Source organism: Ammospiza caudacuta, chromosome 3 (genome assembly GCF_027887145.1).
Source record: "Ammospiza caudacuta isolate bAmmCau1 chromosome 3, bAmmCau1.pri, whole genome shotgun sequence".
Taxonomy (NCBI): Eukaryota; Metazoa; Chordata; class Aves; order Passeriformes; family Passerellidae; genus Ammospiza; species Ammospiza caudacuta.
The window spans coordinates 118,026,535-118,045,835 of record NC_080595.1 but is presented as its reverse complement, the minus strand read 5'-3'; the positions used below and the strand labels follow the sequence as shown (position 1 = coordinate 118,045,835).

At 52.6% G+C, this 19,301-nt stretch overlaps 1 protein-coding gene across 1 annotated transcript in view; it reads right to left on the bottom strand.

The window, feature by feature from the left end:
• The window catches only part of OTOF (otoferlin), a 104,312-nt gene extending 92,202 nt beyond the window's left edge, over positions 1 to 12,110 (bottom strand). Inside the window, exons 1-3 of the mRNA XM_058800905.1 lie at positions 12,032 to 12,110; positions 5,969 to 6,027; positions 1,248 to 1,336 (exon numbers count right to left, since the gene is read on the bottom strand). Coding sequence (XP_058656888.1) covers positions 1,248 to 1,336; positions 5,969 to 6,027; positions 12,032 to 12,110 — 227 coding nt within the window. The remainder of the gene's footprint in view (positions 1 to 1,247; positions 1,337 to 5,968; positions 6,028 to 12,031) is intronic.
• Between the last annotated feature and the right edge of the window lie 7,191 nt (positions 12,111 to 19,301).

The window sequence follows — 19,301 nt, the reverse complement described above, 5'->3', positions numbered from 1 at the left end:
TCCCAACTCTCTCCCACCTCTCCACTCTCCTTCTCCTCCAATTTATCCCTGGAAAAGGAGGAATTGCTGGAGTTCTAGCACTGCTTTGTCTTAATGCAATTTCCTATTCCATATATTCCCAGCATTTCTGGAGGGATGTTCCCAGCACCAGCTCCTCTCTTCTCCTCCCCCCCTCCCACCTGGGAATCCCTTCTCAAGGTCCCACCATCCCCAGCTCCCCTTTCCCACTGGAAGCCATTCCCTGCCTCCTGCCCCTCCAGCCCTTGCCCAAATCCCAGCTTTCCTTTCCCTCTGGAAAAGGCTCCAAGGATTCCCTCGATCCTTCCCTCATCCAGCTGCACATTCCCAACTCTCCCAGCCTGGGATCCAAACCCATCCTGATTCTTCCTTGAGGAATTTCAAGATCCAGGGGCTTCACTGTGAATTCAGGACTCCAGGAAGGCTCTCCCTTCTCTTTTCTATCCCTGAATTCCACAAAAATCCCTCAGAATGAATTCTGAGTGTCTTGGATCTCAGAATCCTGGAATGACTTAAATGGGAACCATGGACCTCAAATCCCATCCCAGGGACACTTCCCATGATCCCAGGGTGCTCCAAACCCACCCTTGGACACTGCCAGGGATTCTCTGGGAATTCCAGCCCAGCCAGGAATTCCTCTCCAAGATCCCACCATCCCAAGCTCCCCTTTCCCACTGGAAGCCATTCCCTGCCTCCTGCCCCTCCAGCCCTTGCCCAGATTCCAGCTCTCCTGGAGCCCCTTTGGGATGGGGAAGCGGCTCCAAGGATTCCCTGGATCCTTCCCTGATCCAGGTGTCCACAAGGGCCCTTAAATCCCATCCAATCCAAGCTCAATCCTTCCCACTATCCCAGGTGGTTCCAAGCCTCATCCAACCTTTCCTTGGACACTTCCAGGGATGGGGCAGCCCCAATTTCCCCGGACACAATCAACCCAACACCCGCAGGAATTGGAAAATCCAGGAAAACAACATTCCAGCATCAACTTCCGCCTGGACAATCCACCCCAAAAATTCCAATTTTCTTCAAAACAGGAAAATTTCATGGAAACAATCAGCACAACTTGGGAAAAATTCTGTGCTGAGCACCGCAGAATTCCTGGGGTGGATTCCTCACCCCCGGCACTGGAAATTCCCAGGAAATTGGGAATTCCCTCCTGCCTCCAAAGGGAGGCGGAGCTGCCTCTTCCTGCGGGATGAGATCCATGTGGGCCGTGCGAAGGAGGGACTCACCTGTTGGTGAAGACTTTGCTGTAGTTGAACACTTGGATCTCCAGGATCTCATTCCCGTCGATGTTGGTCGCCACCGGCCAGCGGAAAGTCTGGGAAAAGGAGGAGAGGGATGAGCTGGGAGCTTTTGGGAAAAGGAAGAGATGGACAAGCAAAGATTGGCTGGGAAAAGGAGGAGAGGGATGAGCTGGGAGCTTTTGGGAAAAGGAAGAGATGGACAAGCAAAGATTGGCTGGGAAAAGGAGGAGAGGGATGAGCTGGGAGCTTTTGGGAAAAGGAAGAGATGGACAAGCAAAGACTGGCTGGGAAAAGGAGGAGAGGGATGAACTGGGAGCTTTTTGGGAGAAAGAGGAGATGGATGAGCCAGGATCAGCTGGGAAAAGGAGAGGGGTGAGCCAGGAGAGTTTTGGGAATAGGAGGAGAGGGATGAGCAAAGGTTCATTGGGAAAAGGGGGAGAGGGAAAAGGGGAGGGAAGAGACAGGAGTTTTTTGGGAAAAGAAGGAGAGGGATGAGCGAAAATTGGTTGGGAAAAAGAGGAGAGGGATGAGCCAAGAGCATTTTGGGAAAGTGAAGAGAGGGATGAGCCAGAAGGGTTTGGGGGAAAAGGAGGAGAGGGCTGAGCCAGGATCAGGTGGGAAAAGGAGAGGAAAGAGCCAGGATCAGCTGGGAAGAGGAGGAGAGGGATGAGCCAGAATAGTTTTGGGAAAAGGAGAGGAAAGAGCCAGGAGGATTTTGGGAAAAGGAAGACATGGATTAGCCAAGAGGATTTTGTGAAAAGGAAAAGATGGATGAGCAAAGATCAGCCGGGAAAAGGAGGAGATGGATGGGCCAGCACCAGCTGAGAAAAGAAGTGGGAAAAGCCAGGAGAGTTTTGGGAAAAGGAGGAGAGGGAAGAGCCAGGATCAGTTGGGAAAAGGAGAGAGGAACCAGGAGAGTTCAGAAAAAGAAGGACTAGGATGATCCAGGATTTTTTTTGGGAAAAGGAGGACAGGGATGAACCAAGAGTGCTCCAGGGAGCAGCAGTGGAGGGGATGGAGAAAAGCCTCTTTTCCCAGGAAAAAGGCAGCTTTTGCCAGGAAAAGTGATTGTTTCACAGGGATGTCACTAAGGATGTGCCCAGGGCCAACTATTCCATGGACTCACATGTGGAAAATATGAGTACAGACATTGGATGAGGATGGGAATATGGACCCAGGCCGGGAGAGCTGGGAATGTGCAGCTGGATCAGGGAAGGATCCAGGGAATCCTTGGAGCCGCTTCCCCATCCCAAAGGGGCTCCAGGAGAGCTGGGATTTGGGCAAGGGCTGGAGGGGCAGGAGGCAGGGAATGGCTTCCAGTGGGAAAGGGGAGCTTGGGATGGTGGGATCTTGGGAAGGGATTCCTGGCTGGGCTGGAATTCCCAGAGAATCCCTGGGTCCCTGGAAGTCTCCAAGGAAAGGCTGAAGCACCCTGGGACAGTGGGAGCTGTCACAGTTGGAACAGGATGATCCTTAATTTCCCTCCCCTCCCAAACCATTCCATGATTCCACAAAATATGATCCCTTTCCTTTTTTTTTTTTGTTTTTTGCTTCCCAAGGCAAATCCCTCTGTCAGCCCAACCCTCTGGATTCACGGATTTCCAAACCCCCACAACTTCCAAATCCCCCCTTCCCATGCCACTCCTGGTGCACCCCGGGTTGGGAACGTGCCAGAGGCAGCGGATCCGGGATCCAGGATCCCTCCCAGGAGCAGCAGAGCAGGATTGAAAACCACGGGAAGAGAATTTGCTCATCCAGCAGATTCCCAGGAAGGAACTGGCACCTCCTCAGCACTTCCCGAGCTATTTATTCCCGGGTTTAATTGGTCTGCAGAGTCAAGGAAGCAAAGGGAAAATTACTGGGATATAAAGGGAAATGGGAAATGGCGCCAACGGATCCTGCAGCAGGATTTATCCCGAGCTCCCAATGTGGGGATGGAATTTCTCCTTGGTTTTTTCCCAAATGTTTTGATGCTCCAGGGATTGGATCCCGTGGTCAAATCACCCAGAAATCCCAAGGTTATGGAATCAAGGAGTTGGAAAAATCCTTGGAGATCACTGAATCCAAGAATTCCCAGCGCTGCTGGGGCCACCCTTGGTCCATCTCCCCACATCCATGTGGATTGAAATCCCTCTGGGAATTCCACCACTGGACAGCCCTTTCCAGGAAGGAATTCTGCAGGGATGCCAAATCTCTCTGGCCTGAGGAGTTGTCCTATTCCCACTTTTCAGGGCTCTGCACCAGGAGATTTCCCAGAGAGAGGAGGGGAAAAATGGGAATTTTCCCAGCCAGATTCCCTTGTCCCTGTCCAACCTCCATCCAAAAGGTGCTGGATGTGCTTTGGGATCCACCAAATCCCAGGAAATCAACTCTAAATCCAAGGAAAGACAGAGGAAGTGGCAGCAATTGTGGGGGGTGACGTCCAGGGATTCACTAAATTCTGGGATCGCATTTGCCAAAGGAAAAGGGGGAAAATAATCTGGAAAAGTTGTGGCTGGAGCCACAGGTTGATCCCAGGGTTTTCCAAGTGCTGGGAAAAAAAACCAATGGGAAACTGGGAAGGTCCTGGCACAGAATTCCCAGAAAAGTCGTGGCTGCCCCTGGATTTCTGGAAGTGTCCAAGGCCAGGCTGGACAGGGCTTGAAATACCCTGGGATCAGGAAAAGTGTCCCTGTCCCTGGAATGGGATGGGTTTTATGATCTCTTCCCATCCAAAATTCCATGGTTTGTGTTTCCTGGAATGATCAAAAAATATTTCCCTGTCCCTGGAATGGGATGAGTTTTAAGGTCTCTTCCGACCCAAAATTCCATGGTTTGTATTTCCTGGAATGATCAGGAAAGGTGTCCCTCTCCCTGCCATGGGATGAGTTTTAAGGTCTCTTCTTGCCCAAAATTCCATGGTTTGTGTTTCCTGGAATTGGCAGGAGCAGCTCCTGCCTCAGGGCCTGTCTGAAATTATCCCAGGGAATTTCATCTCCCAGGAATTTGGGCTCCTTCACTCCCAGAGATTCCCTTCCCTCCCAGGCTGTGGGGGATCTGCAGGAAAAGCCTTTCCAAGACTAAATCCTTCGGGATTTCAGCACGGAACACAAACATTCCTGATTAATTGGGGAGCTGTGCACAGCCTCTGGAATATTCCAGGATCCGGGGCAGCAGAGGGTTTGCAGAATTCTTTAAGGAATGAAAGAGAAAATAATTGGAAAAGAAATGGAGTAGAACCAAACAAATGGAAACCGCCGGGGTTTGAAATCCAAATCCTGCCTGGGGGCGGATCCTGATTTATGGAAAGAGGGAGGAGGAAAAGAGGGAATTAACACAGAAAAGATGGGGCAGGAAAAGAGGGAATTAACACAGAAAAGAGGAAAAAAGGGAATTAACACGGAAAAGAGGGGGCAAGAAAAAAGGGAATTAACATGGAAAATAGGGGGCAGGAAAAGAAGGAATTACCATGGAAAAGAGGGGCAGGATAAAAGGGAATTGACACGGATTTCCTCAGCTCTGACATCACAGAATCCAAGGACTATTCACGTTGGGAAAACCCTCTGGGATCATTGAGTCCAAGACATAGGAATAGAACAATTCCTGGAGTGCCACATCCAGGAATTCCTTGGAAATCTCCAGGGATGGGGACTCCAAACCTCCCTGGTGGCCCCTCCAAAGGTCTGCCCACCTTTTCCATGAGGAATTATTCCCAAAATCCGGCCTCAAATTCCCTGGCACAGCCTGAGGCCGTTTCCCCTTGTCCTGTCCCTATTCCTGGGAAGCAAAGCCCGACTCCTGTCCTGCTCCAGGATTTGGGATCTGCCATGGATAATCTGAGTGGTTTGAACTCCAAATATTCCCAGGAATTCCCTGTGCCCACAGGAGGGTGGAGATTCCCTGGATATTCCCCCAGCAGGAAGGATTTGATCCAGGAATGCCCCTGTGGCATCGCAGAACCTGTGGCTGCTCCAGGAGGGATTTTCTTCCCTGAAATTTCTGGAATTCCAGGCTGGACACAGCTCCTGATCCAAACACGATCCCAACCATTCCCAAATATGGTTTTCCAATGGCATGTGCTGAATGGGGTGGAAAAATAATCCCAGAGGGCTGGTGGGAGATGGAGTTGGATGGGGCTTGGAGGGGGAAAAAATTCCCAAAAATTTGGGATGTTCCAGCCCTGGAAGTGTTCACGGGATGGTTTCGGCAGGGAAGGAATTTAAATCCCATCCCATTCCATGGGCAGGGAAATTTCCCTATCCCAGGTTGATCCAAGGGTTTTCCTTGGACACTTCCAGGGATTCAGGGGCAGCCACAGCTCCTCTGGGAATTCTGTGCCTGAAGGAAAAAGAAGGAATTTCAGGGGGGGGAAATCCCAACTTTTTCCTCCTGAAACAAAGGAAAATGGAGCCAAAATCCCAGCGGGATTTTCCCACTTTGGAAGAACAATTTTTCCTGAAATTCAGTGCAGAAAACATGGAAAATTTTATATTCTTAATTTATCCTCTTCCTTGGAAAATTCCATGGGGATTTTCCCACCTGTGTCCAGCCAGGAATCCCATTTGGCCCCTGCCAGGAGAAACCTTGGAGCAGACAATGAAGACGCCAAGAAAAATTTGGACCAGGGATTTCACCGGGACTGGGAATCCTGGGTTTTCACTTGAACAGGGAATCCTGGGAAAACAAGTCAGATTTTTGTGATAAAAAAGATGGAAAACTTCTCCTACCTCGTCAAACTTGGCCTCGTCCTCGCAGTTTTCCAGCACTCGAGTGTAGAAGGAAAGTCCTGGAAAAGAAAAAGAGGGAAAAGAGGCAGATATAGGGCTGGGAGACTCTGGGACACCCTGGAATTTTAGGATCTGGGAACACTGGATGGAAAAACTCCACCGGAATTCCACCTCCTGGGAGAGACCCCTTAATCCTGTGGCACCTCCCTGCTCCAACCCTTCCCAACCCAGGAGCATCCCGACTTTTCCTGAAGGTGGAATCGTTATCCGCCGGTTCTCCAGGGGGTATCCATGAGTGATATCCCTCATTTTCCAGCCCCATTCCCGAGAGGAAACCTCTCCTGGCAGCTCCTTGTGATCCATTAACTCCCAGCTCCCTAATTAGCCCCATACACAAACGCAATTAAGCCGGGATGAAGTGGGAATTCCCATGGGAAAGCGACTCTGGAGCAGAGCTCAGATCCTGCTGGAGCTTCCCAAAAAATGGGCCAGGTGATGGAAATTCCCCGTTTTCCTGCCTTTTCCCCAAAGCCAGGCTGAAAAGACGGAATTCCCAGAAAATCCTGGAGTCATCCCTGGTTTTTTCCATGTGTTCATGGATCTGGGAGCCTTTTGGAGCTGCCAAGATTTGATCCCATTCCCAAATCCCTGATGGAAAACCGGGACAATCCTAAAGGCAAAGCTGAAAGCAGAGTCCCTTGGGAATGTAGGACTCAAATCCAAAGCTGTGGATGGAGAGGAATCCCTGATATTCCAGGGTTTTGGGAGTGGATTTTGGCCACAGAATCCACCCATCCAAAGCCAGAATGAAAATTCAGAATTCCCAGAAAATCCTGGAGTCATCCCTGTTTATTTCCATGTATTTTTCCGAATGGATCTGGGAGCCTTTTGGAGCCATCCGGGCACAGTCCCATTCCCAAATCCCTGATGGAAAACTGGGACAATCCTAAAGACAAAGCTGAGCCTCCACTCTGGATCCTCACAGGATCCCTTGGGAATCCCGTGGGATTCCCTTGGGAATGTGGGAGTCAAATCCAAAGCTGTGGATGGAGAGGAATCCCTGCTATTCCAGGATTTTGGAGCAGATTTTGGCCATGGAATCCATCTTTTCCCTCCACTTCCAGAGCAGGATCCACCTCCCACCCTCCCTGGCTGCTCCCGTGGATCCAGAATTCCATCTGTGCCTCAGTTTCCCCCATTTGGAAAATGCTGCAAATTCCCAGGAGAGGAGGAGCAGCACCACTTCCCACTCCAGCCTCGGGAATGTTTTATCCCGGATTTCTCTCCTTCCTCTCCCACCCGGGAGCTCCGGCGGATCCCATTGTCAGATAGGGCTGGGATGGGGAAGGGAATCCCATCCAGGAAAACCTGAGGAATGAGGAATATCCATCTGGGAGCTGGGATCCTGAGCTCCTCATTCCATGCTCAAGGGTCCAAAGCTTTTCCAGAGGCACTGGAAAAGCTTTTCCCAATGGATTTTGCGACTGAACGCCAACCGGAAACATTCCAGGCCTGGAATTCCCGGTCAGTGCAACTGGAACCCACCCTATCCCACCCCAGGGCAGGACAGGGCCTGGATTAAGGAAGGAAACGTGGAAAATTATTTTGGAATTATTTTGCTTGGAAAACCCCTCTCGGACTGAGTCCAACATTCCCTGATCCATGTCCCCAAGAGCCACATCCAAAGGGATTTCAATCCCTTTGGGAATGGGGATCCCACGGCCCTGGGCTGCTCCTTCCAGGCAGGAATTATTCCCAAGGAATGATTCCCATGGGCACTGCCCCTTTACAGGCAGGAATTATTCCCAAGGAATGATTCCCATGAGCACTGCCCCTTTACAGGCAGGAATTATTCCCAAGGAATGATTCCCATGGACGCTGCCCCTTTCCAGGCAGGAATGATTCCCAAGGAATGATTCCCATGGGGCTCAGGCCAGCGTGGGTTTAATCCAAGGGCCAAAATTCCATCAGGGATTTAAGGAATCGCTTGGAGAGGACCAGGACACTTCCCAGGAAGCATTCCCAAATTTTCCTGGAGCGAGGGGGCAGCAGAGCATTCCCGGGGAAACTGAACAAGGGAGGAGCTCTCAGGGGGGTGGATTGGGACGAGCTTTAGGATCCCTTTCATCCCAAATCATTCCATGATTCCAAGATCATCCCAAATTGGGATCCCTTTCATCCCAAATCATTCCATGATTCCAAGATCATGGAAAACTCCTGTTTTTCTGCTCCAGAATCCACGGCATGGCAAGCAGATCCCAAAGGATTATCCCACTAATTTATCCTTAAAGATTTTTCCCATCTCCTCATCCTGAGCCAGCTCCTGCATCCCATGGAATATTCCAGCCCAGATTCCATCCTGGATTCCGGCCCCAGAGCTCTCCCACATTCCAAAACATTCCAGCTGCGTGTCCAGGAGGTTCCCAGAGATCATCCCTGGAATTCCCAGTCTGCACAGAGTTGCTCCCTCAGTTTCCCGTTGGATACAAGGAATTTGGGAAAGACACCCACAGCCTTTGGAGCGGAATTTTTATCCCTATGGATCTGAGGTTTGGTGCAGTTTTGGAGCTGGGAATGAGCCCAAATCCTGCTCAGGAATTAGGGAAAGATGTGAGAAACTTTGGAGCTGAAGGTTTTCCTCGCAGATCCAAGGTTTGCTGAGCTTTGCATGAGCCCAAATCCCTCTCCAGGCACATCCAAGGGATGGATCCATCCGGATCCACTTCTCGGATCCAACCACATCTGGAATTGCTTCCCGAGCTGCTTCCAGCCCCTTTTAGCAGCTGGATTTTCCTGGCCAGGGCCTGGATGAGCCTGGGAAAAGGAATTCCCGCCTGGAAGCATCAGGCATTGGCTGCATCCTGGCATGACCCTAAATCCCCTTTTCCATGGGAATTTGTGGATGGAAAAGGGCAGGAAAAACCCTCAGGACCCTGATCCAACCATCCTGGAACTTCCTTCCTTGGAATTCCAGAATCCCAGAATGGTTTGGGTGGAAAGGGACTTTCAATCCCATGATCCCATTCCAATCCCAATATCCCAGGGTGCTCCAACCTGTCCTGGGACACTGCCGGGGATCCAGGGATTCTCTGGGAATTCCAGCCCAGCCAGGAATTCCTTCCCAAGATCCCACAATCCCAAGCTCCCCTTTCCCAGTGGGAAGTCATTCCCTGTTTTCCAGTCGGGACCCAAAGCCGGGACAGATCCCAAAATTCCCAAAGTCCCGCTGGGAATTTGGGCTGGATTCGGGAGCAGGAATGTCCAGAACCAGAAATTTGGAATCACCCAGGGCTCCATAGTGGGTTTCCTGGGAATTCCACTTTTTTCCAGGCATGTTCTTGGAGCTGGAAGCACGACAGGGAGCTGATAGTTAATTATCCCTGATTAATGATCCCGAGCTCATTAAGAGCAGGGGAAGCTGATCCAGGCTGGCGATGGAATTCCTGGAATTCCCCTGCTAAGCTGGGATCACCGTTCCGCCTTTTTTTCACTGACGGAATTAATTGAATTCCTCGGCTGAGCTGGGATCCCTGTTTCTGTCTTTTTTCTCACTTATGGAATTTCTGGAATTCACCTGGGATCGCTGTTCCCGCCTTTTCCACCCCAATGGAATTCCTGGATTTCCCCTGCTGAGCTGGGATCGCTGTTCCCACCCCCATCCCACTCTCCCTCCATGCATTCCCGGCCTCTGGAAGAGCTGGGATCCCATCCCGAGACTTTCCCGAGCCTTGGAAAAGCTCTGGCAGCTCTGGAACTTCCACAGCCCCGGGGGAATTTTTGCTCCTTCCCAAGGAAATCTTTGGAGCTGCTGCGGATCCCGGTGGGAATTTCACCTTGGGAATTCATCCCCTTTTCCCTGGATAAACCAGAGGGGAGGGGATCCCAAAAAGAACAAATTTGGGGTAGTGCATGGGGAAACTGAGGCAGGGATGGATGCTGGGATTCCCCAAATTCTGTCCCTCAAATTCCACCCCCAAATCCTGTCCCTCAAATTCCACCCCCAAATCCGGACCCCAATTCCCGAATTGCCAAATCCTGTCCCTCAAATTCCACACCCAAATCTTGCTCCCCAAATCCTGCTCCCCCAAAATCCTGTCCCCAAATCCCACTCCTCAAATCCCGATCCTCTAAATCCTTTCCCTCAAATCCTTCTCCCCAATTCCTGCACCCCAAATCCCACCTCCTCAAAATCCTGTCCCCCAAATTCTGCACCTCCAAATCCTGCCCCTCACCCATTTCCCAAATCCTGCTCCACCAATCCTGTCCCTCAAACACTGCACCCCAAATCCTGATACCCCAAAATCCCATCCCCAAATCCCAAACCTCTAAATCCTTTCCCTCAAATCCTTCTCCTCAGCTCCTGCACCCCAAATCCCACCTCCTCAAAATCCTCTACCCCAAATCCTCCTCCACAATCCTCATCCCAAAATCCTCTCCCCCAAATCCTGCACCTCCAAACTCTGCCCTCAAAATCCTGTCCCAAATTTCTGATCCCCATCTCCTGCCCCTCAAATCCCTCTCCCCAAATCCCACCCTCCCAAATTCTTTCCCTCAAATCTTTCTCCCCAGTTCCTGCACCCCAAATCCCGTCTCCCTCAGTTACCATCCCCCAAGTCCTGTCCCCCAAATTCTCCTCCCGAAATCCTGTCCTCCAAACCCTGAACCTCCAAATCCCACCCTCAAAATCCTGCCCCCAGTTCCTGTCCCTCAATTCCTGCCCCTCAATTCCCACTTCCCAAATCCTGCTCCACCAGTGCTATCCCTCAAACCCTGCACCCCAAAATCCTGTCCCCAAATTCCACTGCCCCAAATCCTGATCCTCCAAATCCTTTCCCTCAAATCCTTCTCCCCAATTCCTGCACCCCAAATCTCACCTCCCCAAATTCCTCTCCCCCAAATTCTCCTCCCAAAGTCCTGTCCCCCAAACCCTGAACCTATCCCAAGTACCTGTCCCTCAATTCCTGCTGCTCAATTCCCACTTCCCAAACCCTGCTCCACCAATCCTGTCCCTCAGCACCCCACATCCTGTCCCCAAATCCTGATACCCCAAATTCCACTTCCCCAAATCTTGAACCTCCAAATCCTTTCCCTCAAATCCTTCTCCCCCAATTCCTGCACACCAAATCCTGCACCCCAAATCCTTCTTCCCCAATTCCTGTCCCCCAAATCCTGTCCCAAATTCCTATACCTCCAAACCCTGCCCTCAAAATCCCGATCCTAAATCCCTCTACCCCAATTCCTGTCCCTCAACTCCCACTTCCCAAATCCTGCCCCACCAATCCTGTCCCCAAAATCCTGTCCCCCAATCCCTGCCCTCCCAATTCCTGTCCTCCCGATCCCCCAATCTTTCTCCTCCAAATACCTTATCTCCAAATCCTGCCTCCCAATCCCTCTCCCTCAATTCACAAATCCTGATCCCTGAACCCCCAAATCCTGATCCCAATTCCAGCTCCCCAATTCTCGACCCCCCAATCCCTCTCCCCCAAATTCCTCTCCCCCAAATTACTGCCTCCCAGTCCCTTTGCCCGAAATCCTGATCCCCCAATTCCCACTCCCCAGTTCCTGATCCCTCAATCCCTCTCCCCCAAATCCTGACCCCAATTCCCGACCCCCAATTCCTCTCTCCCAATTCCTGCCTCCCAGTCCCTTTCCCCTAAATCCCGATCCCAAAATTCCCGCTCCCCAAATTCCTCTCCCCAGTTCCCAATCCTTTAATCCCTCTCCCCAATTCCTGATCCCTCAATCCCTCTCCTCCCAGTCCCTCTCCCTCAAATCTTGATCCCAATTCCGGCTCTCCAATTCCTGATCCCCCAAATCCCTCTCCCCCTAATCCTGATCCTCCCCCAATTCCTGCCTCCCAGTCCCTTTCCCCTAAATCCCGATCCCCCAATTGCCGCTCCCCAAATTCCTCTCCCCAGTTCCTGATCCCTCAATTCCTCTCCCCCAAATCCTGATCCCAATTCTCGCTCCCCAATTCCCGATCCCCCAAACTCTCTCCCCCAGATCTCTCATCCCCAATTCCCTCTCCTCAAATCCCTGTCCCCCAATTCCCGCTCCCGGTACCCCGGAACGCCGCCTTGGCGATGCGGTCGCCTTTGCCGCGGAGGCCGGAGACGGAGCGGAGCTGCAGCACCAGAGCCATGGCGGGACCGTGCGGGGCTGGGGACGGAGCCGCGGCCACCGGGGCGGGCTCGGGGCCGGGCCCGTGCGGATCCAGGCGCTCGGGGCGGGCCCGGGGCGGGCTCGGAGCAGAGCCCGGGGCGGTTCGGGGCGCTCGGTGCGGTCCCGGTGCTCGGTGCGGAGCTCGGTCTGGTCCCGGAGCGGTCCCGGTGCAGAGTCCGAGGAGGTCCTGAGGTGGTCCCGGTGCCCGATGCAGTCCCGGGGTGGGCTCGGAGCGGAGCCCGAGGTGGTCCCGGTGCCCGATGCGGTTCCGGGGTGGGCTTGGAGCGGAGCCCGAGGTGGTCCCGGGTTGGTCCTGGTGCTCGATGCCGTCCCGGGGCGGGCTCGGAGCGGAGCCCAAGGTGGTCCCGGGGCCGCCCCGATGCGGTCCTGGAGCGGTCCCGGTGCAGAGCCCGGTGCGGACCGAGGTGCTCGGTGTGGTCCGGTGCAGTGTCTGGAACCTGATGCGGTCCCGGTGCGGAGCCCGAGGTGCTCCCGGGGCTTAATGCGGTCCCGGTGCTCGGTGCGGAGCCCGGTGTTGAGCCCCGTGACGTGCCTGGAGCCTGACGGGGTCTCGGTCCTGGTCCCGGTCCGGTGCGGTCCCTGGGCCGGTGCTGGTGGCGGTCCCGGTCCTGTTCCCGGTGCCGCGCTCCGGAGCTCGGCTCGGTGCGGTCTCGGTGCCGGTGCGGAGCTTCCCCCGCTCCCCGCACTGAATTATTCAGCAGCGGGGCCGTCCCTCCCTCTCTCCCGCCTTCCTCCCCTTTCTCCTCCTCCTCCTTCCCCTCCCTTCTCCTTCCCTTCCTTCCCTCCCCTCCCCTCTCCTCTTTTTCCTTTCCTTTCCTTTCCTTGAAATTCCCTTGAAATTTCCTTACCTTTCCTTTCCTTGAAGTTTCCTTTCCTTTCCTTGAAATTTCCTTTCCTTTCCTTGAAATTCCCTTGAAATTTCCTTTCCTTTCCTTGAAATTTTCTTTCCTTGAAATTTCCTTTCCTCATTTCTCCGCCCCTTTTCCCCCTTTTTCGTCTTCCCCTTTTCCCTTTTTCCCCTTTCCCCCCTTTCCTCCTTTTCCCTTCCCAGCTGCAGGAATTTGGGAATGGGGAAACTGAGGCAGAGCTCCGTGGGATCCGCACTCCCCGCCCTTCCCAAAAAAATCCCGGGAATGTTGTGGAGGAGCCGAGCCCGTGGGGAGGAGCGTCAAGCACCGGAGGGCAAGGAAAAGAAACCTCGGGGAATCCTGGAATTCTTGGGGCTGGAAAAGCCCTCGGAGCCAGGACCTGATCCAGGTCTCCCCAAATCCACAGGGATTTGAAATCCACCCAGGAATGGGGATTTAAACCCATTCCAGGCAGGAATTGTTCCCGATATCCCAGAAAGCTCCCCTGGCACAGCTGGAGGCGCTTCCCTCAGCCCATCCCTCGTTCCCTGGGAGCAGATCCCGATCCCGGCTGGCTCCGATCTGCCCGGATTCCCGCCGGGAATTCCCCCGGGAATTTACAGTCCTGGGGTGGGACGGGGAGGGATTCCCAAAAAATCCCAAACCCCATGGAATCACAGTTAGGAATGCCCAAGTGTGTCCTGGGATGGGGCGGAATTCCCAAGAAAATCACAGATCCCAAGAATTCACAGTTCGGAATGTCCAGGTGTGTCCTGGGATTCCCAAAAAAAAGCCCAAATCCCATGGATTCAGAGATGGAATGCCTAGGTGTGTCCTGGGATGGGGCAGAATTCCCAAAAAATCCCAAATCCCATGGATTCATAGCTGGGAATGCCCAGGGATTCCCAAAATATCCCAAATCCCATGCATTCACAGTTGGGAATGCCCAAGTGTGTCCTGGGATTCCCAAAAAAGCCCAAATCCCATGGATTCACAGGTGAGAATGTGGGATGGGGAGGAATTCCCAAAAAATCCCATGGATTCACAGCTGGGAATGCCCAGGTGTGTCCTGGGTGGGGAGAATTCCCAAAAAAGCCCAGATCCCATGGATTCACAGGTGGGAATGTGCAGGTGCATCCTGGGGTGGGGCAGAATTCCCAAAAAACCCACAAATCTCATGGATTCAGAGGTTGCAATGCCCAGGGATTCCCAAAAAATCCCAAATCCCATGGATTCAGAGGTGGGAATGTGGGATGGGGCAGAATTCCCAAAAAATCCCATGGATTCAGAAGTGGGAATATCCAGGTGTGTTCCAGGGTTCCCAAAAGAGCCCAAATCCCATGGATTCAGAGATGGGAAAGCTGGATGGGGAGGAATTCCCAAAAAATCTCAGATCCCATGGATTGACAGGTGGGAATGTGGGGTGGGGCAGAATTCCCAAAAAATCCCAAATCCCAGGGATTCACAGCTGGGAATGCCCAAGTGTGTCCTGGGATTCCCAAAAAAGCCCAAATCCCATGGATTCACAAGTGGGAATGTGGGATGGGGAGGAATTCCCAAAAAATCCCATGGATTCAGAAGTGGGAATACCCAGGTGTTTTCTGGGATTCCCAAAAGAGCCCAGATCCCATGGATTCACAGGTGGGAATGAGGGATGGGGCAGAATTCCCAAAAAAAACCCCTCAAATCCCATGGATTCCCAGGTGGGAATGCCCAGGTGTGTCCCGAGATGGGCAGGATTCCCAAAATCCCAAATCCAAATCCCAAACAGGGCAGGATAAATCCGGCCCCATTCCCTGGGATTGGGCTGGAAAATCCACGAAAGGCTTGGGGAGAGGCAAAAGGAAATCTGGGAATCTGGGAATCTGGGAATCTGCGCTTGTGCCTGGCAGATTTTACTGGGAAAGAGAAAAATCCCTCGGGAATTCTGAAGCTGCTCTGGCTTTCCTTGGAAACTCCCTGGGAAATTATAATTTATGGTAATTAGATCTTATTGCATATTCATGAGCTTTTATGGGAATCCCGCCCCATCCCGGGGATGGGCATTCCCACCTGAAAATCCATGGGATTTTTCAGGAATTCCTCCCCATCCTGCATTCCCACCTGTGAATCCATGGGACCTGGGATTTTTTGGGGAATTCTGCCCCACTCAGGACACACCTGGGCATTCCCAGCTGTGTGAATCAATGGGATTTGGGATTTTATGTGAATCCCTGGGCATTCCCAGCTCTGAATCCATGGGATTTGGGCCTTTTTGGGGGAATTCTGCCCAATCCCACATTCCCACCTGTGAATCCATAGGATTTGGGATTTTATTTGGGGAATCCCTGAGCATTCCCACCTGTGAATGCATGGGATCTGGGATTTTTTGGGAATTCTGCCCCATCCCAGGACACACCTGGGCATTCCCACCTGTGAATCCATGGGATTTGTGCCTTTTTTGGAAATTCCTCCCCGTCCCACATCCCCACCTGTGAATCCATGGGATTTGGGACTTTTTTAGGAATTCTACCCCACCTCACGATGCATCTGCATATTCCCACCTGTGAGTCCATGGGAATTGGGATTTTTTGGGAATCCCTCCCAATTCCGCATTCCCACCTGTGAATCCATGGGATTTGGACTTTCTTAGGAATTCTGCTCTACCGCAGGACACACCTGGGCATTCCCAGCTGTGAATCCATGGGATCTGGGATTTTTTGGGAATTCTGCCCCATCCTAGGACACACCTGGGCATTCCCACCTGTGGATCCATGGGATCTGGGATTTTTTTGGGAATTTCTCCCAATCCCACATTCCCACCTGTGAATCCATGGAATTTTTTGCTTTTTTGGGAATCCCCACCCAAGGATTTTTCTCTCCCCAGCCCCATTCCCGTTCCTTTCCCTTCCTTTTCCCTCTCTCTCTCCCACATTCCCATTTCCACAAAATCCGATTTTTTTCCCTCTTGGCTTTGTTGGCTCCCAAATTCCAGAGATTTTTTGGGATCATTTTAAGGACCAGGATGACCCCCCCAAAAATGAGGACAAATGCCAAAATAAAAACCCAAAATCAGGATAATTCACCCCAAAATCGCCCCCAATTTGGGGTCCAGCCAAAGCCCCCCCTGATATTCTGGGAAACAGCAGGGAAAAATGAGGAAAAAAGGGAAAATTAAGGAAAGGGGGAAAAATGGGGGGAAAAAGCAGCAAAATGGGGAAGAGAGAAGGAGAAGGGAAGAAGAGGGAAAAAAGAAGGGAAAGGTGGGGGGGAAATGCAACAAAATGAGAAAAAAATAGAAAAAATGTGGAAAGAAAATTTAAAAAATGAAGAGCAACTTGGGAAAAAACAGGAGGGAGGAGGAAAATAAAGGAAAACCCAGGATGGATCTGGGAATTCTTTGGGATCTTTAATGGGAAGGGTGGAATTTTTGAGTCCTCCCAGACCAGGATCTGATCCCGAAGTTCCAGGGATGTTCCCACCTGGATCGGGCGATCCCAAATCCTCCTTTTGGTCCGGACCCGCTCCCAGCTCAAACCCGAGACTCCCAGGGAGGAATTTTCCGGTTTTTCCAGGGATTTCTCCCACTCCCGGGATCGCTCGGCAGCTCCTCCCGATCCAGTCCTTTAGAGGGCAGCAAGAGCTCGGGAATTGCGTCCCTGGGAGCTCCCGAGGGAGGAATTCCTGCCCAAAATCCCAAAATCCCCCCCAGCCCTGCCCGCTGGCACGGGGGGTTCCATTCCCGGTGTCCCGGCATTCCAGGATTCCCTGTCGGGGTGGGATTGGAGATCCCGGGAAAAGGGCGAGGCTGGAATGTCGGGATGGAGAGGGGATTGTGGGCAGAAATCATGGAAAGGAAGAGTTTTAAATGCAAAAGTTGGGGATTTTGGGAAGGAATGGAATTTTCTCTGGGAATTCCAGCCAGAGGATTCCATTCCTGTCCCAAGGAATGGAAGGAATGGAATTCCCTGTCTGGAATTCTCAGAGAATCCCTGGGAGTGTCCATGGAAAATTTGGAGCACCCTGGGATTTTGGAAGTGTCAGGGTCGGAATGAGATGGGATTGAAGGTCCATTCCCATCCAATCCCTTCCAGAATTCCACGAAATTCCCAAATCCCAGCTTTTGGCCCTCCAGGATGGAATTGTCCTCTCGAGGATCCCCATTCCCGGTGTCCCGGCATTCCAGGATTCCCTGTCGGGGTGGGATTGGAGATCCCGGGGAGAGGGTGAGGCTGGAATGTCGGGATGGAGCGGGGATTGTTGGGGGGAAATCATGGAAAGGAAATGTTTTAAATGGAAAAGTTTGGGATTTTGGGAAGGAATTCCTGGCTGGGCTGGAATTCCCAGAGAATCCCTGGGAGTGTCCATGGGAAAATTGGAGCACCCTGGGATGGTGAGAGGAGTCCCCACATATGGAATGGGGGTGGAACTGGAAGATCCTGGAATCCTCTTCCCACAAAAACCATCCCAGAGGATGGGACCCCTGGGATCATCCTACAAGGAATGTCCCCCCCTTTCCTGTTCTCTGGATCCTCCCATTCCTGGGAAAGCAGCGCCAGCTGGGAGAGTCCCATTGTCCATAAAATCATGGAATTGTGGAGCCTGGAAAAGCCCTTGGAGCCCTCGGATCCAACCATTCCCAGCCCTGATCCCTGCTCCCCCAAATCCAAGGGATCCCAATCCCTCCAGGAACGGGAACTCCATCTGCCCCGGGAAGGGGAAGGGCTGGAAAACCTTTCCAGGTGGGAATCGATCCCAAAATCCAACCAGACATCCCTCGGTGCAACGGCCAGGGTCCGAATTCCACCTGGAAATTCCACCTGGAAATTCCACCTGGAAATTCCACCTGGAAATTCCTGGGAATGCCGGTGCAGCGCCTGCCCTGGAGTTTTTTCCATAAAAATTCCAGCTCGGAGTCAGGAATGAGACATTCCTGAGGGAAAACGTCACCGGGAAAACCTTGGGAAGGGAAATTCCTCCTGGAAACTCCTCATGGAATGGTCTCCATGGGTGGAAATAAGGAAACCCAACCCCATTCCAAGGGCTGGGTTTCCTTCCCCGATCCTGGGGTGATCCAGCCCATGGCACATCCCAGGGATTGGGAGGATTTGGGATTTTTTTCCCAAGCCTGATCCGGCTTCTCCTGCCCGGGATCCGGAGGTTTGGGATCAGCTCTGGGGCTCTGGGTGTCTTTTCCCGCCCCACATTCCCAAATAAAGGGCTCGGATCCACCACTGCTCCCACCTGGAGTTCCTCATCTCCGAGGGCTTTTCCCACCTCGGTAATCCCAGAATTCCATGGAATCGTTTGAGCTGTGATGACGCCAAAAGTCATTCCCGCCTCCGGAGCAGTTTTTATTCCATATTAACTCTTTTTAATCCCTTTTTTCCTCCCTCATCCCACTCTTCCAGCAGAACCCAGAGGAGCAAGGCTGGAATCCAACCTGAAGCCACCACGGATGGAACAAATCCATGGATGGAAACTGAAGAGGAGGAAAAGCAGCAAAATTCTGCTGGAATCTCCTGAAATCCAGGGAAATATTCCCAAATTCAGCTTTTCCTGGAGAAAAGACAAATCCAGGCCCTTCCCTTCATCCCGGATTGTCATTCCCTGCTCCCGCACAGCCAAGGCCGAAGGGCTTGGGATCATCGCAGACATTTCCCTCTGGCGCTCCGTGCCTCAGTTTCCCCGCGGGGGCAGCGGGGTTTGGGTTCTCCTGCTGGCCGGGAATTGGGAGTGGAAGGATGGAAATCCCCCGGAGCTGGGACACGGATCCGCCTCCTTCCCTCCGGGCGGGAATTCCAGGGAAAACTCCGCCCTTTTCCAAGGAGGCCACTTGGGGGGATGCTCCTGGGGAGGGATATTCCAGCCCCGTCTTCCCTCGGAAATGTTCCAGCCCCGATTTCTCCAGTCCCGGTTCCATTTCCCTGGAATAGTCCAGCCCCGACTATCCCTCTCTCCATTTCCCAGGAATATTCCAGCCCCACTATCCTTTCTCTCCATTTCCCGGGAATATTCCAGCCCCGATTCCCTCTCTCCATTCCCGGGAATATTCCAGCCCCGATTCCCCCTCTCTCCATTTCCCGGGAATATTCCATCACCGATTCCCTCTCTCCATTCCCGGGAATATTCCAGCCCCGGTTCCCTATTTCCATTCCCCCGGGAACATTCCAACCCCGATTCCCCCTCTCTCCATTTCCCGGGAATATTCCAGCCCCGATCCCGCCTGTCCATGACCGGATTTCCCCGGGAAATGCTCCTGTCTCAGTTCCCCCTGTCCCGTTTTCCCGGTAAATGCCCCTATCCTCGTTCCCCCGGTCCCG